This window comes from Squalius cephalus (assembly GCF_949319135.1).
Source record: "Squalius cephalus genome assembly, chromosome: 12".
Classification (NCBI taxonomy): Eukaryota; Metazoa; Chordata; class Actinopteri; order Cypriniformes; family Leuciscidae; genus Squalius; species Squalius cephalus.
This window is the reverse complement of record NC_137133.1, coordinates 31,819,332-31,844,223: the sequence shown is the minus strand read 5'-3', so window position 1 is coordinate 31,844,223 and position 24,892 is coordinate 31,819,332. Positions and strand designations below refer to the sequence as shown.

Here is a 24,892-nt window from a genome sequence, read left to right as displayed (position 1 = left end):
ATTACATGCTTTACCTGTAAGTCCATTTCAAATTTTTTAAATCCCATTCTACAGACATCATTATTAATGGTCTGAATGCTCCAGAATTACCTCTCCTGAGAGAGACCGACCAGACTTCGTCCATCCACGCTGAGCAACTGATCTCCGGCAGTCAGACGCCCATCCTGAAGAAAAACATTCAAAAACAAGACAGTCAAGCAAAGTTTGATTTTTACAGATTTTATAGTTTAATACTTAGTGCTATTAATTAGAATAGTAGTGAAATATTAATGACAATAATTGCGAGAAATAACACTAGCAATGCTAGCTGCTAGTGATTTCAGAAGAAATGAGGTCACAGCATCTGCTTTTGCCTATAAAGAACATTAAAATATAAAAATCAAAATAAACTCACCATGTCTGCCGCACCTCCTTTGACAACAGACTTGATGTAAATACCAAGTTTGTCTTGCCCGGCACCCTAAAAACACAAAACAAAGAGCAAAACATTTTATTAGCACTATGAGAAAGATCTAAATGTCACTAACAGGCTCCAGAAGTTCCACTGCGGAAACCACTGGACGAAGAAACCAGGCGTTCATTCACGAAAGACTATAAATCTGGAGCCAGCAGTGAAGACATTCACATAAATAAACTCATTCATGAATTCAGACCATATCTGGGCTAGGTTTTGTTCAAACTAGCCATGTTTAACCCTCTCTGAGTACTTCACCCAATATCCGGGGTCAGAAGTCATCATCTGACAGGGGCCATCTGGCTGCTGGACTGTGCAACCATTGAGATATCAGCTCGACCCTAAATGCCGATGCATGCTACAGAAATAATGCTCAAAATAAAACCTAGTAATTAACTTCGGGATAAAACAATGCATTCATTGAAGAACTTCCTGTACTCTTGAAATGGTAACACCACACAAGCTTTAACACTCTGTCATAACATTTCTATCACGTAATGCTCCATAACTGGAGTTAAATGGTCTTTTCAAGGCTTTAAGCTGACAGAGCACCAGTGATATGAGCTTTAAAGGGGTTTGCTTAAGGACTGCGGTTTCAAGTTAGCAACATTTGTTTTTTTCCGATGGCTGGATTTGCTATTTGAGCAAGAAAGTACCCAAAATCCCCTGGCTGCTGCCAGCGGTTCTATTTTAGGGAGATCAAGCTAAAATTTAACTACAAAAAATAAGATGTCTGTATTAAATTCCTAGCTCTCACAGCTGTTTTCTCATACAGAAACCCACCTGACAAACTAATAACAGAAAAGTCTGACCACAGCAAATTGTCTACAAGAATATTACACAGCACAACCGTTTTCAACATTAAATGATTCTTGAGCAGCAAATCTGCATATTAGAATGATTTCTGAAGGATCATGTGACACTGAGATCTGGAGTAATGATGCTGAAAATTCAGCTTTGACATCGTAGGAATAAATTGCAGGTTAAACATTGTGCTAAAATAGCTGTGCTGCTTCTGTTAAGTGTAAAAAGGAAAGAACTGCTCTTAAAAAAAAAATATATATATTTTTTTTTCTTTATATCAACATAATGTCTCTGCTTTAGCAGCCTGATATGAACTCTTTCAAAAGTACAATATTTACATCTAAATTCCAGGGCCAGACCTCCTCTAGTGTCCATGCCATACTCCAAAAGATGCTTTCATGGTCATAAACCCTTTTCTAAATGCCACACCACCCAAGTCTACAACATTCCCTCCATGCTGGCTGAGCACACCGACTCTGCTTTTCTCCATGGTTTCAGCACTATATATGAAAAACCCATGCTGATCAATACAGGACTGCCACGAGTTATGAGTGCAACGTCTACATTTACCATAAAATCATGCTGTTGTACAGTATGTTGCTTTTAGCCTCTTTGAAAATATTCCGACCCCACAAAATGTCACATTAAATCACAATCTACCTTATGCAGGAACACTTAACCTGGGTCTGTTGTGGCTGACCAATGGATTGAGATGTGTATTGGGTCCATACTGGTGAAGCTACAGCTACTAGGTGTTAAAACTGAAAGACATCTTCAAATAGTTTCATTAGATAAATATTATACATTCCTTCCTTCAAATCTACAACCTACCAGATTGGTTTCCTCATTTTCAGAGGTTTTGGTTATCACTTGATTAGATTGGTATGTGCACCACATTGCTCATAAGCACTAAAAACCTAAACAAAGCTTGACCAGAAGCAATGGATCGGGAAACCCAGTAACAAAATCTGCCTGGGAAACAGCGACGTCTTTTATTCTGCCCTCTAAAATAAAGCCAATGTTAGCCACAGACCCCCATAACCCACTCACATTACACTGGCATAAACACACCCTACAATTCTACACCCGGAACATGAATACCACACAAATATCACCCAGAACATTCATGACTTAACCACAAATATAAGAAAAATATGAATCAACATGCACTGTGTGCTAACAGGCCCAAAAAATGATTGAGGTCATGCCAGTTATAAAGCACTCGGCCAAAGAGAATTTTAGCAATGAAAATATTTTTTGTACAGTCTGAAAAAGTGAAAAACCACAAACTTCCAAAGAAAAATCTGTTGCATTAAATCAAGAATGGGTAATCAAATACAGATTGATAAGTAATTTGCATGTAAATCACATAAGGAAAACAGAATAACCACACAGAAGTGAGGGATTATAATAATATTAACTAAAACTTAATAAAAAATTCCGTTAATTGAAATAAAATAATATATATAAAACAATATATAAAAAACTTGAACTTATTTTATGCCAGCTAGTTGCCAAGGGAACATTTAATAAATAAAAAAAACAGAAATAAAAATAAATGAAAACTGACAAAAAAATGACAAAAAACTAAATTACTAAAACATTAAAATAAAGATTAAAGCAGAAAAATACAAATAAAAATGTTCAAATTACGAATAAAAACTCAATAGTATCTCAATTATAGTAAAATAACACTGCCAATAACACCATCAAATAGCTACAAAACCCAGTCTGCTGTGAGATCAAGTGATGAAATTGAAATTGAAATTTAGTTAATGTACTTTCCAGAACATTCTCATTCACAGTTCCATGCTGGTGGAACGCTCTCCCCACCCTCATCCGGAATGCAGAATCCCTGACAACCTTCAAAAAACATCTGAAAACCCATCTCTTCCGGGAGCACTTAACCTCATAAAAAAAAAAAAAAAAAAAAAAAAAAAAAAAAAACACCTCCCCTTTCCCTCTAAACCTCACTTATCGGGCTTATGCTACTCTGAATAATGCCTGAACTTTGTATCTTGAGCACTTCTTGCGCTGCTTTTTGTTTTTTGCCTCTTCATGATGACTCGCTTAATCTAGTCCTACTTTGTAAGTCGCTTTGGATAAAAGCGTCTGCTAAATGACTAAATGTAAATGTAAATGTGAAATGATGGAAACAGTAATGGAGAAAATACGCAATCAGATGTCATAAATCATCTTATGGTGAAGATTAATAAAAACAACCTACCGCTATGTGCTCTGCCTTAGTATAGCACAAGTAACTTCGTTCCTGTATGTTGTGCAGGTGATATGATATGATCCTGGACAATGGCTCCTCCTCATAGGGAGTACACACAACAACAGGATGGGGGTTTTCCAAAGCATCAGAGGGAATACAAACCAAGTTTTGGAAACCTACTTGAAACTGTAGTATATACAAGCTACAACATAGTGATGATTAGGGCAACAAATTAGCAAACTACATTGCTAGGAGGCAAAGAATGCTAAGGAGGCAATTTAATGGTAACAACAATTAAACAGAAATTCTGCATATGCCGTTTCACAAGGGGCATCAAAGCCTGCAACACATTAGAAACTGTGTGCATATTATCAACAAATAAGGAAGCTGAAATACAGATATGCCAATGTTGTGCATGTGAGCAGCTTCTCATCTGCTGTAAGGTCTCAACTTGTCTGAGTCCTGAGAGAGATAAATGTCAGCTGGCAAAGCTTTCTGATTAGACTTTGAAAGTATGCATTACGCTGTGATGAGAAACAACCGTTCAAAAACCAGTCTCTCCACATTAAAGAGGGAACCTGCGGTGAGAGACACATGAGAAGCCCTAAGGTTGAGTTCTGAGGCGGAGGCGGTTTCCACGCAGTCTGAACACGACTGATGCTGGAGTCTCGTGCAGGCCCAGCGGGAGAGAAACTGAGCTGACCTTTCCTCAGGAAACTTGCGTTAAACTTGCTTTGATCAAAGCTGGAAAACCTGGCATGCAGAACATGAAATGGAGTACGGTCTATAAAAGCCACTGATATAAAACAGATGCATGTTAACAAGAGAACTAATAGCTACTGTTTTTAAAACAAGGGGTGAGGAGATACTGGCACAGAGTTTATTACTGTTCGATAGAAGGCTAAAACAAGTCAATTCAACTTAGGATGGGGCTCTGTTCTTCTAGACCAGGGGTGCCCAATCCTGCTCCTGGCGATCGACTGTCCTGCACAGTTCATCTCCAACCCTAATCAAACACACCTGAAGCAACCAATTAAGGTCTTCAGAGCAAGTCAGGATCACTTGAAAATTAAAGGCAGGTGTGTTTGATTAGGGTTGGAGATGAACTGTGCAGGACAGTCGATCGCCAGGAGCAGGATTGGGAACCCCTGTTCTAGACTGTAAACCTCAGCAACAGACGAGCGTGTTTGAAATGTTTTTATGGAGAATATTGTCAACTAATTTACTGAGCTCTCTTCCGAAGTGTTGCTCTTGTGACAACAATAAAAGTCATTAGCAGAGTACTCAAAACATACTCTATGCAAGTACACAAGTACAAAACCTAATTTAACATGTTAATTCATAACAAAACTTTTCTCAGGGTTGTCGCAAGGTGGCGCTAGCATAAGATGTCTTTCATGGGCACTTTCTCATTAAGGTTAATTACATTTAAATGAAGTTTAAATGACTCATTAAGGTTAGTTCAATTTAATGAAAGGAAGTAGAAATGAAATGAACTGAAATTCATATAACTTTCAAGACAAACTTTGAATGCTGAAGGTTTATAGGCCTTATAAGGTTTATATCTGAAGGTGTATAGGCCTTGATAGCATGATAGAATAATGATAGCATGACGGAATAATAGAACGATAGATGGGTACAAAGAATGACATACAAATGACAAACAGAGAGAACAATAGATAGACAGAATGACAGATTGATCATATTTAATTAACTTTTGATCACTGTCCAATCAGAATTAAGAGGTCAGCTGTTACTCACAGCAACACAGAACCACGCAAGTTCAACACCCTTGCATAAGCGTGTAAGTTGCCGAGCGTGTGGTGTGAGGTTGTATTCTAGGCGTGGTTGTTTATGCGCTCATATTTCAGCTCAAAGAAAATGGTAATGTCTGTGCAGCTAGTAGACATCTCAGCATATCCAACTGTGAGCATGATCTCATGTTGTGAAGAAGATTTTACAGGTGCTAAATCCCTTGTAAGCAAAAACAGAAACTGTTATTCACAGCAGCAGGTTATTTGTTTTTTTAGTGTGTCAGAAGGTAAAGGTCAGTAAACTTGGGGATGAACTGAGTCTGTTTGCTTGGGGCTCAGCATTGGCAACAAGAACTTCAAACACAACGATATACCACAAAAAGACTGTTCAAGCACATATTTACACCGCAACCGGTTGTCTGGCGTAGTCGCCATGCAAAATTATGCTTGCATCTTCAGTGCAGACATTAGACATTAACAGGAAAGTGTTGAAGTCTGACGGTGTTCACTGATAACAGTACTTGGAGCAGATGCTCAAACCACAGAATTCCAGCTTCCTTTGATGGTCCTAAAACCCCATGCAACAAGCAAACAAAGTCTTGGTCCCACCCTGACGCTTCCTGTCTACAGAAAAGCTGCCTTTGCAAATATATTTGTAACAGAAGTAGAATTGAACTTCAGTGCTCAGTACTCGCACCCCCATATAAAGGCGTACTATCTAGCCACCGTACCCCAAACACAAAGCTTCCTGTTCAAGGTTTACGGTTGTGGATGTGATTGGCAAATCGAAGTCCTCAGGGAGCTACACGTGTAGACATAAATGGCTGAGTGTAATTTGTTAACAGCCCCAGGGAGTCAAGGCAGTGCCTGACCTCTGACAGAAATGGCGGAGTCCACGGTGCACTAGAAAAACAGAAAATACATCTATTCACTGAAACTTGACCTGTCACCATCATTTCCTACCCCAATTAATCACCCACAACAAACAAAGCACTGAGGGGGAAAAAAGCAGCCGGAACAGTAGTTCGCTCCTGAACGTAGCCGGTCCTTATTGTCACGTCTAGACAGATGGAAGACAGATGGACTGCTGAGGCTGATGGCTAATGGTGGGTGCAAAATATCATGACTAACTCAAGAGGCTTTCAATAATGAGCTGCTTTCAGCCGACGGTCTTCATCACGTCTGAGTGGCTCTAATGATCTGCAGACTCTTGGGCTACTTGCTTCAGTTAAGAAAGACCAAACAAAGAAGTCTGTCTTCCTTCATAGTCCTCTGGTGGTGCGTTTAGAAGACAGCTCCGTTTTTGGACACAAAGGAAACATCTCCTTCAAATATTTTGCTATAAAGGGACAGAATTATGTCCAAGACATGAGTCATAGCTTAATAGAGGGTTCGGTTTTTTACGTGCAAGCTTGACATCCTTTTCTTCAAACATAAGAATGTCCTGAAGTTTTACTAACTAACAACTTGGATTTTGTCCTCTCATGTACTAAAATAGTTCCTTCCTGGACAACACATCTGTAAACTTTTAAACGGAAGATAATCTTCCAATGGGACACAATTCCCTACTCTTTCCTTCTGCTTTCTCTGTCGAAATGCACGAACATGATCAAACGGGAACGTGACAAAGCACGAAATGTCACAAACGTGATTATCTTGATGAACGCAAACTGACAGTTTGAAGCATCTCTAGTTGGACAATTCTAGGGGTTTCAGGTTTTATTTTGCCCAAGGACTTAAGCAAACTAGTTCTTGAGGTGTGGTCTGCACCCACACCTTTCAAAAGATCCCACCCCTAGCCACTAGAAAGTGCACACAATCCTAAATCCCTAGAAGACATAGTCAAAGAGTGTTTTCATGGTCATGTCTTCTTTTGAATCTGGGATCCAAAACAAAGTGTAATTTTGGTACATTTCCGGAATGGGTAGTCACATTGGTTTCACTTCATATCAGTTCAGATTAGTAAAAGATTAGGAGACATAACATTCGAGAAAACTCCATGTTGGGCTCACATTCTGTTCTCCACTCTCAGAGTCCTCAGGAAATCCAGGCTCACGTATGGGAGTCACACATCCTTCCATTGTTGTCATACATGAGATCAAGAAGCCCACAGAGAAGGAAGTCAGTGAGCTATTGTGCTACAAATCAAGTACACAAACAAAGCGAAAATTGAGTTTCGCTTTTAGAAGTTGGGTTCTGCAATAAAACAGAAAAAAACTATCCTGGAGGCATTGATTCTTGTGGCAAAAAAATTATGTTGGCACTACAGCAGAATTTATGGGAAATTGGGAAAATGTCAGGTAGGGAGTCGCACATCCTTCCATTGTTGTCATACATGAGATCAAGAAGCCCACCGAGAAAGAAGTCAGTGAGCTAATGTGCTACAATCAAGTACACAAACAAACAAACAAAAAAAATTTTTGCTTTGAGAAGTTGGGTTCTGCAATAAAACAGAAGGCCGATCCCAGCTTTGATTCTTGTAGCAACAAATTATTTTGGCGCCGAAGCAGAAATCATGTGAAAGTAAGAAAATGTCAGGTAGGCACTCAACAGTGTAAAGTACGGAGGTCAGGATTTCCCTTGTTCTTTCCCCTGAAACTCAACACCATCCCAAAAGAGCTGTTATCGCACAAACATCTGCAGCCTAAGAAAATCGAGCCCTGTGACGTAACGCGGCCATCCAGCTGGACCAACCCCACCGGATTGTTTGCAACAAGTGATGATGAGTCACTAATACCGGGATACATATTGGGGAACTCAATGTTCAGAGCTTGCAAACATTACCCCTGTGACCCTGATTACAAGATACCGCTGTGTGCACAACCACGCACATCTAAGGTAGAAAATGTACAGTACAATACAAAGTTATCTCAAACGAACACAAAATGAAATTGAGATATGCATTTTGCTTCACTTTATCTGTAAATTCGTGCTTACGTGTGTTTTAGTACCTAAACAAATATAGTTTTAAATGTGTGGAGAGAGCCAATAGAGAAAATGGACCACCTGTACAACGTTCATGTGCATGTTTGTGCAGTCTGGTCGCATGACTCTGTTTACATTGGCAAAACATTGCTTTCTTACACTTGATAACAGTTGCCGGAATTGATGTGTGCAAGTGTGCATGTCCTTGTCAGGCATTTATATTACTGATTCAAGACATCAACACATTTCAATTTTAAAATAATCTGATAGCTTTAATGTTTTATAATAAGGTGCTATACAATGACATTAGCAATAGCTAGTATGAAATTATAAAAATGTATTTTTACACCATTTATTAATCTTGGTTAATGTTAAATTCCACCCTGACGGCAACCTATAAACAAACTAAATTCACTGTGATGTCTTTTTAGCACACTATTAATCTCTTAACGTTTACTTGCTTACTCTCCCACATAAAAAGAAAAAGAAAAAGACACGCTCTATGTCAAGTGGTTTCTTACCGGCTCCTTCCTCCCGACCACAGAGAACCACATGGTACTGCGCTCCTCTTCGGAGTCGAGACTAAACTGAGGAATCAACTAATAGCAGTCCAGGAAAACTTATCCAACTCTTTCAAAGCAGGCAGGACTACTGAGGAGCGACTCCTGGGCTACATGTTAAAAACCATATGCAAATATCTGAAGCCAGAGTAGGAAATACCACATCCAGACTGTTATGCAAGAGAAACTCCCACAACTCACTAACAGTTAGGTGAAGTTAACGCTGCTTCCAGCTGCGTCCCAGCAAGCTTCACACCGGGACAAACCGTCTCTCCTCTTTAGATCCACCCCTTTGTCCCCGAGCGTGCCTTACACCCCTTATTATTCACTCCTCCTTTCCTTCTCCTCCCATTTTTCACTCCTTCCCTCCCTTCTTTTCCTCCATTCTACCTCTACCAAACTTCATGCTTCCTCAGAGACACTAAGAGATGAAAATAGAAGCAGTAAAGGGGAGGTTTTGCTATGAAAATAAACAGTTCCTGAGAGCCCCCTTCTCCTGCCTCTACAACTCCCCTGAACCTGACGCACATCTGGTGGGGAAAAAAGGTTCTTCTGTCCAGCAAAGTGGTGAAACACAGGCTACTGAACTGCAACTGTCTGTTCCATTAAACCCACCAAGAATAATCCAAATCTGAAACAGAACGTTTACTTGCGCAGTAACTGGTTCATTTTCTAACTGCATATATCAGCCATTACTAAGAGTTTAAAGTATAAACAAAACCATTACATGCAATGTTGACTGTTGTTGTTCAAAACTAATCTTTCTATGCTGACGAGAGTAACTGGAAGAAACATGCCAAAACATTGAATATTTTAGCACTTAAACTGTGCTATAAACTCTAACATAAACGATTGCATTTTGTGAAAGGTGTAAAGATCCAAAAGGCATTTCCTTCTGCTGAAAACAGCAGACTAGAACAGCGCTCTGTTCGACACGGAAAAATAAATGATTTGCTTATGACTTCTTTTTAAATTTGAATGGTTTCAGAAGCACACAGACCAGTTTCTGACTGAAACAAACCAAGTGTATCCTCTCAAAAGCACATGCCTGTTTGGATGTCTGTTATGACCTGAGCTTGGTAAACTATGCCATACCATTACTGCCCACTCAGATTATAGCAGCTACCAACAGCAGAGACCAAAATGGTTATAGCAGTAACTTTAACTGCATCAACGTGCTATTGGATCGAGATCTATGCCAAAACCAAATGCCCTCCTCAAGGACTGCTCTGCTACAGCACTCAGACCCCTGCAAGAAGCGCACAGAAATTGAAAGTGGGTCAATATTATATACCCCCAAAAAGAAAAAGAAAAATTGTTTCTGACCTTGGCTGCCACAATACTGAGGCCCATCCCATTGTGTTTCTTCAAAGTCACAGTCACAATTTCCGGTTCCTTCCGCATTGGCTGTGGAGAGAGAAGACAGGTGAGTTTACTTGTGAAAAGTACTGTATCTTCAGCTTTAGGTCCAAACTGCTTCTGGGAGCTGTGTCTGGTGGCTGTTCCTAGAGCAAACTGAGCTAAGATGAGGAGGAGGAGGAGGGAGAATTAGGGAGGTTCTGCCATTGCTGGTTCTCAGAGCACAGCCGACCGCAGAGCGAAACGGCGGGCTCTGGAGACGAGTCAAGAATGAAAGCCACATGCGTCGGCTCCAGAGTGCATCAGGCCTCAGTGGGCTCGCATTTGCACAGGCCGGGCCTGGGAGAAAGAGACCAGATTCCCATAGAGGAACGATGCCACAGACTCTCCTTTAGCGAGCCCCACTGCGTAAATGCTGCACATGGCACACGTTTATTGAACAGGGAACTTCAGCTATGTTGCCCATCCACATTTTTGAGAACAACTTGTGGGGTGGGGGCAGAAGTGGTTTAATTAGTTGGGTAAAAAAGAAAACAAAAATCCCTGCAAGCAAAAGGCAAGAGGGCAAATAGCTTTGCTAAAGCATGTTCTCTTCAAAAATATTTTCTGGGACAGCATGTTTTCAAAATGTCTCGAAAAAAAGTGTATTTGTAAGTCATTTTACTTCTATAACGAAAGAACATACAATGCGGAAAAATGGAAAAGGTAATATTATTTTTAATAATAATAATGTGGACTTATCTTGAAAAGGATACTGTAAATATATAAACAAACAAACTATGGGCAGGAGTTTTGAAAGCCAGCTACAAGCTATCAGCTACAACAGTTGCCTAAACCAGTGTCTGAATACCTATTTTGTTATTGGTGAACATTTTGTTTGGGCCAAGATAATGTCATGATTATAAACAATCTTTTATCTTTAAAATAATGTGTGCTGAATAATGTACAATAAGACCAGGAATGGCAAACAAGGTCAATTTTGATTTCACATGTACAATGTGTGAGTTTTACGGTAAGCGTCGGTCCTGGGACGGCTGTAAGAAAGGGATGTGGGAGTGGGTGGGTTGGTCTGGCACACAACCAAGCTGCGTTCATAAGATTTCTGTGTGGTATTTAAACGTGCTCCGAGCCCCAGTTTGGTCTGCTGTGGGGCGGACCAACATTATATAAAAAAAATGTATAATAATGATGACATTATGACATGTAAAAAAAAACAAACAAAAAAAACCCCACTTACGTAAAAACACGAGAGACAGTAAAAGCAGACTAATTACAGGGAAAGAGCAGCAATTAAGAGCTTTGCGTGTTCAGGGTGAGGAGAAGGATATTATTTACAGCCAGTCCTTGGGACTATGGTCAAATATTGCCCTCTGTGGTGTAACTGGTGTTGGCTGGAATCTAAGAAAGTGTTAGTCTGACAGAACACACACTTAAGCAACCGATATCTATCTATCTATCTATCTATCTATCTATCTATCTATCTATCTATCTATCTATCTATCTACCTATCTATCTATCTATACCTACCACCCATCCATAAATCAATCTATCTATCTATCAATCTATCTATCAATCTATCTATCAATCTATCTATCAATCTATCTATCTATCAATCTATCTATCAATCTATCAATCTATCTATTTATTCATCCAAATGGCATTATAACTTACCAGTTCTGACGTGTCAGCCGAGAAATGACTGTCGCAATCGGCTCCTTCAAAATAGATGGTCCAAGTTCCCGGAGAGCGTGGATGAGGGGTCAATCTACAGAAACCTGGAGGAGAACAAGCGGATCAGAACATATCCACCAAATGTAAAACTTGAAATCCACTGGTCTCTCACTGTCTTCGGCAGACACCTGTAAAAACACACACGCACTCTCTCGAAAAAATAGGAATGGCAGCAAACAGACTTTTCTACAGGACCTTAACAAACCACATTCCACTGACATTGCGTCAGCCTTAAACAAATAACCGCAACAAACTCTGATTCACCATCCACCTGATACTAATTGTGCACACCACAATTGACATCAAACAGTAACTGAACTGAAACTCATTTAGAGTCGCAGCAGTCTGTGTATCATCTGTACCTCTCTGGCAAAGTGGATCTAGGAACTCTTGGAATCCATTGGGAATGTTCCGCACCACATCGCATGAGTAGCCGTCCTCAGGCAGTAGGAAAGGCAGCTGGAGGTCAGGGTCCTCTTCCAGCTGTACTTCCCGCCCATCACTTCGGGCCAGTTCGTCTGCCGTGTTCTCGGCCACAGCCACCACATGATCGATCAGCTCCTGTGGGCATGAAGGGGTCAATGATCAGGATGTTAGATCATGAAGAACTCTAGTGAAACTTGATGTGCTGCTGTTCTCCGCCATTCAATGATGTGTATCTTTGTAGAGTTTTGGAAAAATACGGTGCGTTTAATTTGGTCTGGGAAAAGTTCCAGAATGGCTCAAATCAATTACAGCACATTTTACAGTATGAGTGTGATATTGCTTTTTAGAGTATGAGTGTGACATGAGTGTGATATTTCAATCAAACAAAAGGGTAATTTTATGAGAAACTTTGAGGATGAAGGAAATGAGCAGAGCTACTGTGAAAGTGCAGCACACCTGTTTCGATTTATCTCAAAAAGGACACATGTCATCAGAGCAGGACTACACAGCCCAAATGAGACAGTTCACTTACAGGAGGAATGTAGGGTTCATCGGGAGCGCAGTGGTAGTTGCTCAGCAGAGCGTTGAGCTGCAAAGAGTTGAGCTTGAAGCAGGTGTTGTTGATGTTCTGCACGTCTTGCATGGAGTACTTGTCCATGGTGAGGAGGGTCGTTGCCTTGAGAGAAAGAAGGTCAGTTATGATCAAGTTTATTAGGACAGTGGTTTTTAAAACTTTCAGGACAAGTACAACCTACGATCAAACCAGATATATATTAAAATAAAAACATTAAAATATATTTAAATAAAAAATAAATAATAATAATAATAATCTGTATTTTTAGTATTGTAAATAGTCTCTGCATACCACTGGCGGTACGTTAACTACAGTTTAAAAAACATTGAGGGCAATACAATCATATTTATACGTTTGCACTAAATTTGCAAAAAAAAACACTATTTGTCACTTGACAGCAATGTCACATTTAAAACAGTATTTTTATGATATTATGATTGAATTAAAATATTTGTACTTGTAAAAAAAAAATCCACTGTCAGAGAATTCAAGTGAACTTTCAAAATCTGGTGATGAAAAACTGTCAAACACATAATACATACAATCTACACTTTCTCTTATACATTCTTATACATCTAAAATCTTGAGGTTGGGAAGTTGCCAATGTTAATTATCAGCTACCCCTATACTGGGACACAAAATATTAGTGAAAGCATGAACAGGCAACATAACCTAAGGTCACATTTTGAAAAATTACACATTATGTTCCTCCATCTTATAAAAACAATCATTATATACACACACAACAGACTAAGCCATAAGAAAGCAGCTCAAGGGATTATAATCCTGTTGTGCATGTACATGCATGTTTTGCTGACGTTGTGGGGGTAAATGTTTCCAAAAGAATAGAAAGAGCTCTTTATGTGGATGAAAAAAGGTTAATAAATGGGGCAAATCATGTCTCGATTGTGTTTTAGGATTAGCTTTAGCAGTTGTTCCCAAACTGGGGTATGAGATGTGACAGAGGGGGTACACAAACAAAATGATTAAAACTGAGCATGTATTTCAAACAGGCAAAATGCAGCATCTAGTGTAAAAGGGAAGATTGTAGTGCCGTATAAGGTCGAATACATAACATTCCCCAATATCCACACAACTGCAAATGTGACATTGATTTTATACAACAGTTCGACCAACGAAAAGGTAATACTAAGTGATGTACATTTTAAACAGTATTGCCAATGTATTTTTTGCTCAATTTTGCAACAAAACGATAGTTCCAATGAAAGCCACAGCAGAACTGTCGTGCATCTCCAATGCCATGCACATTATTTATGAATATAACATTATTCATCGTCATTGAACGAAACTGCGGCTTTGAAAAAATTGGGAGAGTCAATGAATACTGTATTCACTGACTCTCCCAAATTCAGCCACTGAATAAATACAGAAAGAATACAGAATACAGTTCATAAATACAGTCAGCCGCTTGCTTCATTACTGAATGAATGACTCGATGACTCACTCATTAATACAGTGATTGTTAGTTTAATTTGTTAAGTATCACTTTGTTTTTATCATCATTTCATATTTCTCTATTGAACATTTTTATTTAAAAATGGTATTGCAATTGCATTCATGCCATCTCTGAGCGGCATTAAACAGTATAAATACATCTAGATGCAGCTTGTGCCACTGCAGTGCAAAGATGGCTTTTGTTGATGCTGAATTCATTTTATTTCATTATTGATTTAGTTTAATTTATTGCTTTATTTACTATATTAATAAATAAATTAATGGTATTTTCAAAATTTGACAAAACATGGCACATACATTTAATAGGGTTAGAAAAAAATTGTCTTTATAAAAAAATGCACCTGAAAAATCAATTTAAGGGCGCAAATACTGTCCCTTAATAGAAAAGATGCGACTGCAGTCTAAGTGGAAAAGGGGGGGTACACAACTCTACAAAGTTTGAGAACCACTGGTCTACAGAAATACAATTTATGAAAATGTTTATGAAAAATCACTAATAAAAATGGAAATATTTGGACCAGATAAAGACAAAATGTGTCTGTAATGGTTTAGGTATGGGTGTAGAAAACATAACTAGTTTAACCTCTAACTTATAATAGCTTAATTAAAAATAGAAATAAAAAAATAAATGCATAAATAAAAACGCAACTCTACGGAAGGTTTTGATAAGTGTAAGTATAACAGTATATACATATATTTGTGTGTGTTACCTGGACTATGCGGCTGAGGTGACAGTCTGCAGCCAGCTCCAGTCCCTGTTTCTCAGCCCATGCCTCGATATGGCTGAGCTGCTGACGTAAGATGGCGCCCCAGTAGTGCGAGCACAGGCCCGAGTCGGCCTCCGTCACCAGCTTGTTAAAGAGCCACATATTGATGAAGTGGAAGAGCTGCGAGAACAGCTGGATGGTGAGGGCCGCGTTGACTCGGCACCGCCGCAGAAGGGACATGGCGCCCGTCAGCGTGTGCAGAACATCGTCTGTTTCAAAAGAGGAAAGTCAGGGGCTTTTTACTGTATGCAGCATAAACAGAAAAGGTACCATCATTCTTGTATTTATTTTATTTGCCATTAAAATGGTGCAGTGTTAAGGAACTATCGCTATTAGCTGGGACAAATGAAGAGTTCAGATGCAAAAGCCTCTAAGTGCCATCTGAAATTTTCTTCGAGAATGATCATTTTTATCAAGCTCGTAAATTTATGTTCAATAATTTCACTTAAATGGCAACGCAAATTACCTATTAATTGTCATTTAATTGAAATTACTTAACTTAAATATACAAGCTTTATAAAAATGATCATTCTAGAAGAAAATTTCAGATGGCACTTAGAGGCTTTTGCATCTGAACTCTTCAAATATTTATTAAATGCATGTTTTGTGTTTTTTTTAAGTATTCCCTTTGAATAAAGTTAATTTTTTTGTGGGTGGTTCCTGATGTGGGTCGTCCCTTAAAATGACCGTCCCTTGTGAAAAGGGTTGGGAAACAGTTTTCTAGAGAACTGAAGTGTAACTGTGTTGCTTAAGATGTTGACATCGTTCTAGTCAAGTGGGCATGTTTGTCTATTTGTCAAAGACATTTTGGTGAAACAGATCCACTTGCCAAAAAACAAACAAATAAAAACTACAATGACCAAGATAACATAAAAATTAAGACGCAGTAAACTCCTGTAAAGGAACTGAAATATCACCGTTTTGGGAAGAGCACTTCTGCTGTTTAGTTTCAAAACCACCACTAGGTGGTCCCACAACTATTTCAATTCTCACTTCCAACTAAGACAAAATATTTGTGTCCTTTAAACACAGTTTAAGACCAACCTATCTGTTAATTTTCATACATCCCTGACAAAAAAAACAACTGTTGTGCATCTGAAAAGGTGAGATTGGGTCTCTGCTCACCTATCTTGGGCCTCTGAGGGTTCTGTTCATCGGGATCTTCCAGGAAAGCTGGCATGTAGTTATTCAAATCCGACTGCAGGCAGTGCACCAGGTATCTGCAAGAACATACATTATTTATTGTCCATATATATCCACCAGCAAGGGCCTAAAGGAACTTCCTGTAGAATCCCACAGTAAATCTGAGACCTGGCCGCTTCACAAACCGCACGGCCCGCACAAAAGCACAGTTGTTTCAGCTGGTCATTCCAGTGCTTAAATGAAACGGAGGCCCTCTGACCGCATTGTTTTTGCTGAAAACCGGCCCCAGGACCGTAACTCTCTCTCATAAACCCAAACTACAGCTCAGCCAATACAAGCCAGACCCAGACAATTCCTTACATTCAGCACTTCCTGCCACCTGATAATGGTTACAGGAACACAGTATGAACAAGTTAAAATGGATTTTACAAATCACCTTTGTAATTGACCATTGACCAAATACAATTAAATTATGGATTATTGTTTTCATATGACATAGAAATAGTGCTGAAATTTATGTATAAATAAATTAGAGATTAATAAGTTGGCAGCTAAATAGGCTTTTTTGACAGAGCTAATATTTTTTTAAGCATGAATATGCATGCGTGTGCGAGCACTAACTTGAAAGCCATCTGAACCAGGTGAGCGAGAACATCCTGTGCGTCTAGCGTGATGCGACTCAGATCCTTGTCCTGCTTGATGAAGTTCAACAGCTCCGAGGCATTAGCCATCCAGAAGGCCAGAGCCCCGGCGATGTTCTTCTGTTTCTGTGCAACGACAGACGAACAGAGAGATTACACACAGCTAAAAATGAACCAATCCAACATACAAACAAAAAAGAAAAGAGTTCCAGCCATGAGAAGCACTGAGTAGCACTCCCAGGATAGACATGTGCCTCTGTCCAACCCTCCCGGCCTCCAACAACCAGTCACCGCGTCCAGACAGAGTAGAAAATCATTCATGTGTTAGAGTTAGCTCAAGCTAGGCAGGACTGAATGGGAAGCGGCGATGACTGGTTGTTCTGGATCCCACATCCCTGCAACACAGAGAGGGGATACACACGGCCCGGATTCAACCGGACCCCTGCGTATACCCGCACACGTCTATCCCACATAATGACGACGACAGAAACACCCCCCCCCCGCCCCACCATGACCCTACGTCATACTGGCCACAGGACGCATCCATAAGAACAATGACGTTAACCACAGACATGAAGTCAAATGAAAAGGAAATTAAAAGTTTTCAAACAAAGCAAAAGAACATGGGGTAGTCTCTCATCCACACTGAAGTGCAGTAAGCAGAGGTCAAAAATGGAAGATGCCGCAATTAAAATGTTCAGAGTTTGTTTTTTAGTATCACATGGTCCAGGTTGAGTCATAATGAGGGGTTATAAACGATTGCGTCCAGCTGTAGGAGGAGGGATTACTTAGTCGGCTTGGGTTGTTTGCTTTCTGTTATGGGGGGATAAAAGAGGCATGGAAGACGGAGCGAAGCTGCCAAATAGAACAGAGAGACAGAGAGAGAGGAAGAATGAGACGCCTCCCTAGCAGTGCAAACTCCTACCTGATCACCTTCAGCAATCTCCTGTAGAGATAGTAGGTGTTGGGGGGGGGGGGGGGGGGAGGGGGAGACAGACATCCGACAGGACAGAGAGAGAGACTGTCAACAACAGCCATGGCATGGACAGAATTCACAGGCATGTAAACACATAGACATACACGCGTTCACACAGAACAGGTCACAACATCATCACCCATTGCCATACGGGACGTTCTGCCACGCAAGGCTTGACTCTATGTGGTGGGATCCGTCACAGCGTTAGGAACCAATTACCTAGAGCAATTTTGCTCGCTTTTATAATTACTGTTGCACTGTAAGGACGCCTGCCCGTGCAACTGCTTGACTTGAGTTGATGCCAAGGATAACACTAGCTGGACGGGATAGATAAAAGATCTCAGGAAGGTTGCAGAAATGTTTATGTAGATAAAGGGGAAAGTGTTTTTAAAAAAGCTGCATGAGGTCATTCACACTACTGTGCTAATATATACACAAGCCGTTTGTGATATTTGGATATATCGTGCAGCATTAATTGCCTAGAAAAGTTACTACAAATAAAAACATTCAAATTAGGAACATCCTAACGTCTTTCTATTTTAAAAACGGAGCACAGCATTAAGACCAGGTCTTAAAAAAATTACTCATTCTCTTTTTCTGACATTGTGTTTCTCATCTTCTAAGGTTGAAAATGTGAGGCTTTTAAGATTTTGGATTTCCTGAAAATACAGAAAAAGAATATAAACCTTTAAATGAATTATGACACTAATGTTGGTTTTTAAAGAGACAGACTGAATCCGTTCATATAAATGACAGTCTGTCTCTCATTTTAGATGCTGAACCCCAAATAAGGTCTGGTTATAAGAAGTAAGGGAATGGAGTATTTATTAAACAACTATATGCATTTAAATATTGCAGTAAGCCTATGAGATATATAGTTTGAACACCTGGGTGGGCCACTCAAAAAAAACTGCAGGCACTGACCAGAAAAAGAACATAAACAGAGAGCATGTGGACCTCATTTCTGAACAGTAAAGAGGCGTTCACAGTCATTTGTGGTGACTAAATGATGAAAGTGAACGTTGTGCAGCCGAGAAAAGTTTAACTTTATGCAAATGAGCAACAACGACTTCTTGATGTTACTGTGAATGATTTCACTGTTCTGTAGAATTGGCTCATTCAGCCTAGTCCATGATATGATGTATTATGCACTGCTGATAGATACACCACTGTTCAAAAGTTTGGAGCCTGTGAGATCTTCTTTTTAATTAATTCGATATTTTTATTTAGCAAGGATGCATTAAATTTATCAAGTGTGACAGTAACAGTAAAAAAAAAAAAAAAAATTCAAATAGATGCTGTTCTATTAACTTTATATTTATTAAAGAATCCTGAAAAAAATGTATATGTTTCCACAAAAATATTAGGCAGCACAACGGTTTTCAACATTGAGAATAATAAGATGTTTCTCGCTGCTGTAAATGTGGCTCATGAATCAGGTAAAACAAGGCACAGATATAAACACACACACACAGACATTCACATACAAACAAACAAAGGGGAAACACTGAGTGCAGTATTTTAAGCACTGTTTGCTGAGGCAATGACCTGAATCGATGAAAGCAGAGTGAAACAAGCTTTAACGCTAAAACTACAAAAGCATGTATAATGCAACTCCACAGACAGATCTCTACATCAGAGCTACAGCGACATGTCCAAGTATTAATATTAAAGTTATAATATAATCAAGTTACACACAACTCCCATTGTAAAAAAATAAGGTATCAAGATAATTCTAGTAAAAATTGCAGACACCCACCTGGATAACTCCTTCCATCATGCTCACCATCTTGTTGACAATGGCTATGACCTTGTGAGTGCGCTCGGACGGGCTGATGTCGGGCCGGTATTGGCTGGACATGACGTAACGGCAGGTCATGTACAGCACGTAAGTGGGAGACAGCTTGAAGTGCACCGTTGAGCTGTTGGTGTAGTTAATGATGGCGGACAAGAAGGCATCTTCGGCTATGGGGCGGTAATGATGGTATAAAGGAAACAAAAAGAGTATTAATTGGGATGGATCAAGAAGGAAAGAGCTAGATTTTAGCGTGCCCATTCATTTAAATGGCAGTTGCATGGCTGGTGCGTGGTGATTTTTTTTTTTTTTTTTTTTAGCCAGTCACCTGAACCGTAAATGCAATGTTACCGATAACGCTATATTAGAACTTGCAGTGAAAAGCATGTGGAAAAATCAACTGTAATATTTTATGATACATTTCATTTTGCAAAGTGTATGCTGCTTGCAAAATATGTTATAAGGATCATGCTAAATTTTAGTTAGCCCATAACATAGCTGATAACACATAACATAACAAATAATAACACATTACATATAACATATAACATAACATGACACAACACTTAACCATAACTCACAACACATATAACATAATACATATAACATAACGTTTTAAACTCAGGTCTTTGTGATCTTATTTTGAGATGCTTTCAACTAAATAAATATGCAAATTGGAATGTATGAATGCAAACAAATCATATAGTGGGTGATTATTTACTTTTACTATTATTATTTTGCATAGTAGAAGAACATCTCTGTCTCCTAGCATAACACTTACTCCTGCCACCTAGTAGTTATAAATTATTTTTTATGGACAGAATGATTTTTCCACAGAAAAATTGATGTATTAAAATATAAATGATCTTGAACTGACTGAACGCTGATAGAACGGGTTTTTTAGCAGTCATCAATACTTTCCATCCATTGATCTATGATGCAGCTAACCATAAATGATTTCTATAATTAGCTTTCTGATTTGCTCTGTAATCAGCACAGCCAATGAAAGCACAGCTATACTGTGTCTGCAACACCCAGGAAAAGCTAATGGCAAAACATGAACAGAAACAAAAAGCCGCCACACACCAGACAAAACACACAATCTATGACCCAGTTAAGGTCAGAAGGCACAAACAGAAAGGAAAACAGCACAAATCAATCGGTTTTGCTTTGTAGCTGGATGTGGTACTCACAGTTTTCCCTGAACTCAATGCTGGCCGGCAGTGTGAGCTCTGGGCCGTCCTGGGACCTGCAGGGAAAGAACTGTTGCTCGATGAACCAGTTAAGATAGGACAGATTGACACCACTGTCTACAGACGCCCACCGCTCCAGAGACCCCGCTCCTGTCCTGCCGTACAACATCCTGTCACAGATGTCAAACTGTGCTGTGTGTGTGTGTGTGAATGCGTGTTCTCATCTCCACTGGATTATTGATGATGAGACTGAAGCCAGGTGAGCGGCGGGCTCAGGTGTCTCAGGTTCAGACAGAGAGACAGGGTTAGGTTACATATAGAGACCTGTACCCGGCACCGACTCCATAGAGACCCTCACTGACTGATAGCTGACATGAACAAAACTTGCTGTTACTGAACAGAGAATGCAACTGACATGGCACGGTTTTCTGTGTCATACACTAAATCTGATTTTATCATATTTTATGAGCAACTGCAGAGGAAAATCAGCAGAATTCTGATTGTATTTAAAGCAACATTACATCAAAATCACCCCCAAAAAATGCCAATGGTCTTATTTTGCATAATTTAACATCAGAATAATAATGAATTATGCATAAAATAGGCTAGCAACATTTCTTAAAGTAATTACAATAACAAAATAATGTGCATTAATAAAACAATATTTTAATTTTATTAAATGTACTATTAATAAAATAATAATGGTTATTATAAATATTATTACTTTCTGAATAAATGTCCCTGGACTTATTTTGCATAATTCATAGTTATTTGCAAAATTATTTGAATTATTTCCTCTCTCTTATGGAACATAATGGACTTACACAACAAGATGATATTATTTTCATCTAAATATTTCAGAAAAAAATACTTGTGTGTAAGTGATCATAAGGACGTGGTAGTAATTTTTTTTATATATATATATATATAATTAGGATACAACATTTACCATATACATGACACAAAGGACAAAAAAAAACATGAATCTTATTTATTTTGGTCTGTTACCAAATTCTGATCCATTTTAACTTTTAAAGTCAACCTATGGACAATTTTTTTGTTCAGACTTGGAAAAGGGGTGCACAGCCTTACCCAGTCTTCACAAATCTGAAATAATAATATTAATAATAATAATATATTTTTCAAAATTGTTAGGCTATTAGATAACTAGCTAAGCTAGGCTAGTGGTGGACTATCAAGCTTTAATAACATGACCACTTTGGGTGATATGACCAAAATCTTATAAGCAACCCACAGCAAAACAAATACTCTTTTTAGTACCATCAAGCATATCATACTTTTTATTTTGGTCATTCATCCATGTTTCTTAATCGCTTCGCCCTGTCCTTTGAACTTATGTGAGAAAGCAGGTGGGAAATGTTCGCTTTGTTTCACACAGACCACTCACTGACATAACGTGCGCGACATATGTATCATCGTGAAAATAATGCATTGCAACTTAAATTTAAATTAGGGATAGTTCAATTAGATGATAATAATTTATTTTTTGTGAGACCTTTTAATTATTCAGATTATTTTGCGGCCAAGTCCTTACCTTCCGTCAAGTTTGTTAAAGTCCTGCTGTTCTCCTCTGATCATGGGCTTCACCAGGCCTCTTTCACTGTTGTTTCCTGGACGTTCCATCTCCAGCTTCCCTGAGCTCTGAAACAACCAAACATCCCATAAGAGATGCATCACACCACACACAAATACATGCAGAGATCAAAATGAAGCAGGCAGATGTGACACCTTGCTTGTAGGGAGAGCAGAGCCACTATGAATGTCCCCGTGAAGGTCAAAGGTCGTCTCTGCGACACTTCTGGGATAGAGAAAGACAGACACAAAAAGAGGGGGGGTTAAAAGGAAAAAAGCAATAATTTCAGCAGATGTCATGACAGTAAACACTGCCCGTGGCCAAACAAACAGACCTGCACACGCTCTAAAACACACAATTACATTAAACCTGAGCTGAATGGAAAGTCAAACAACAGCAGTGGCCCACAGCCTCACGAACACCCGGATACATGAGAGTGCGTGCGTATGTGTGTGTGTGAGCTCTGAAGACAATCAATAACACGCCAACATTCTTACCAGGCTAAATGAATGAGCAAGAATCCCACAGACTAACGATACACCCACACAGTGTTTGAACGAAAATTATACAAACGAAAAGTACCGTTAAAACAAGATTACAAGGCAGCAAACTGCTACCGTGTTCAACAGCTGTCAAACAGCTGTATCCAGCTCTCAGCTTTCAGATAGACATAGTATATCCAGGTATCATCTATACTGCAGCTTGGGTGTGGGCACTTCAAAAAGCTGCTTTATATATTAAATACCATGTGATGTCCATTTTTGATAATCCAGAGAATTAAATATTTCACAAATTAAAGGTACAGTACTTTTTTGGAACTTGATGGATGCAAACCAAAAGATACGATTATTCTGATAATATATTAAGCCTGACATCAGTGCAAAAACAGCTTCACATTATGTAACTCCAAACAGTACAAGAAATATTTTAAAATGGTTCTCATTCAAATCTCTGATTTTGATCAGAAATTGATCTACTGCTGTATTAATAGTAAAGCAAAAATGTCCAAAGACAACCTAAAGTTGTAATGTACAATGCTGTTTACAATACACAAAAACTAACTACTTTTAATCAGCAAAGATGCATTAAATTGATCAAAGGTGACAGTAAAGAAATGTATAATGTCACAAAAGATTTATTTTTCAAATAAATGCTCTTCTTTTGAAAAATGACACATTTCCCACAACTGTTTTCAACATTGCTAAGCATATTAGAATGATTTCTGAAGGATCATGTGACACTGAAGACTGGAGGAATGATGTTGAAAATTCAGCTTTGCGTCACAGGAATAAATTACATTTTAAAATGTTTACAAATATCTTAAATTGTTATTTAAATGTTTATTTTAAACTCTAACAAAACTTGACAATACTGTTTTTCCATGCGTATTTTGGTCAATTAAATACAGAACTGGTGAGCAAAGGAGACTTCCATCAAAAACATTTGAAAAAAATCTTACCATCCCCCAAAATTTCTTTGCAGGCTTTGCATTAACCTGCAGTATAAGTACATTTTTGTACATATGTGTACAGCACATAATCAGAAAAATCAGATACTACAAGGACTGAGCCCATGTCTGATCCTTCCCATCAGCAAGCTTCCCTGTCCTGGAATGAGCACCGCTGTAATCCAGCGGAACATCAGGACATCAGATTAGAGATTTCTGCTTACTGCCACAAACACGTTTGCAAAGAGATGACATGTTTTCACATCAAATCAATGCAGGAAATGAACCTAATTGAACCTAGACATTATGAACGAATGACCTGAAATGACCACAGATTTAATTACAGCGCATTCACATACTTGCATGGAATCTACACACTCACACAAACAGCTCAAAACACTAAATTATTTGCAGAGTTGCGGGGAAAAAAAACTCAGTTGACTCAAAAGTCAACATAAGAAACAGGAATTACAACACGGGGCATAGCTCACATGTTCTAACAGACAGTCATAATCTAATAATAAAACTATTACTAATGAGGTGGGCTGGGAAAATTGGTGTGTTATGCAATTAATGTATAATGTTTTATGCATTTCTTGAGGCTACATTTGAATTCACTAAAATTCATATATAATTATTAGTGCTGTCAAATCGATTAATCGCGGTTAATCACATCTAACATGAGTTATATATATAATATATGTGTGTATATATATATAGATTTTAATTTATAGATATTACATATGTGTGTGTTTGTGTGTGCGTGTCTGTATATATACGTATACACTTTTATAGGTATCTGTGCAGTATATGTATAAATATGTGTGTGTTTGTGTGTTTAAACCGTATATACACAGACAGTTATAAAATAATAAATATATACACACACATATATATTATATGTAAACAAAAACTTATGTTAAATGTGATTAATCGATTTGACAGGACTAATAATTATAGACAGGTATAAAAAGCAATTAATCAAAAATAAAAAGTAATTTTACAAATGACAAAAAAAATCCCCAAACTTTTGAATGGTATAGGCTAACTTTTGA

The 24,892-nt window shown here is 38.6% G+C and overlaps 1 protein-coding gene across 19 annotated transcripts in view; it reads right to left on the bottom strand.

Moving 5' to 3' along the window:
• Nucleotides 1-24,892, bottom strand: part of afdna (afadin, adherens junction formation factor a) — a 108,634-nt gene that overhangs the window by 21,331 nt on the left and 62,411 nt on the right. For 12 of the 19 annotated variants that reach the window (XM_079888543.1, XM_079888559.1, XM_079888544.1 and 9 more), the window contains 14 exons: nucleotides 22,546-22,615; nucleotides 22,352-22,458; nucleotides 20,797-20,852; nucleotides 19,568-19,773; nucleotides 17,758-17,778; nucleotides 16,813-16,958; nucleotides 16,174-16,268; nucleotides 14,992-15,257; nucleotides 12,764-12,907; nucleotides 12,168-12,366; nucleotides 11,746-11,849; nucleotides 10,042-10,122; nucleotides 395-460; nucleotides 91-164 (listed from right to left, as the gene is read on the bottom strand). In XM_079888543.1, coding sequence (XP_079744669.1) covers nucleotides 91-164; nucleotides 395-460; nucleotides 10,042-10,122; nucleotides 11,746-11,849; nucleotides 12,168-12,366; nucleotides 12,764-12,907; nucleotides 14,992-15,257; nucleotides 16,174-16,268; nucleotides 16,813-16,958; nucleotides 17,758-17,778; nucleotides 19,568-19,773; nucleotides 20,797-20,852; nucleotides 22,352-22,458; nucleotides 22,546-22,615 — 1,635 coding nt within the window. The remainder of the gene's footprint in view (nucleotides 1-90; nucleotides 165-394; nucleotides 461-10,041; nucleotides 10,123-11,745; nucleotides 11,850-12,167; nucleotides 12,367-12,763; nucleotides 12,908-14,991; nucleotides 15,258-16,173; nucleotides 16,269-16,812; nucleotides 16,959-17,757; nucleotides 17,779-19,567; nucleotides 19,774-20,796; nucleotides 20,853-22,351; nucleotides 22,459-22,545; nucleotides 22,616-24,892) is intronic. The other 7 variants (XM_079888555.1, XM_079888545.1, XM_079888550.1 and 4 more) reach the window with 1 other exon arrangement.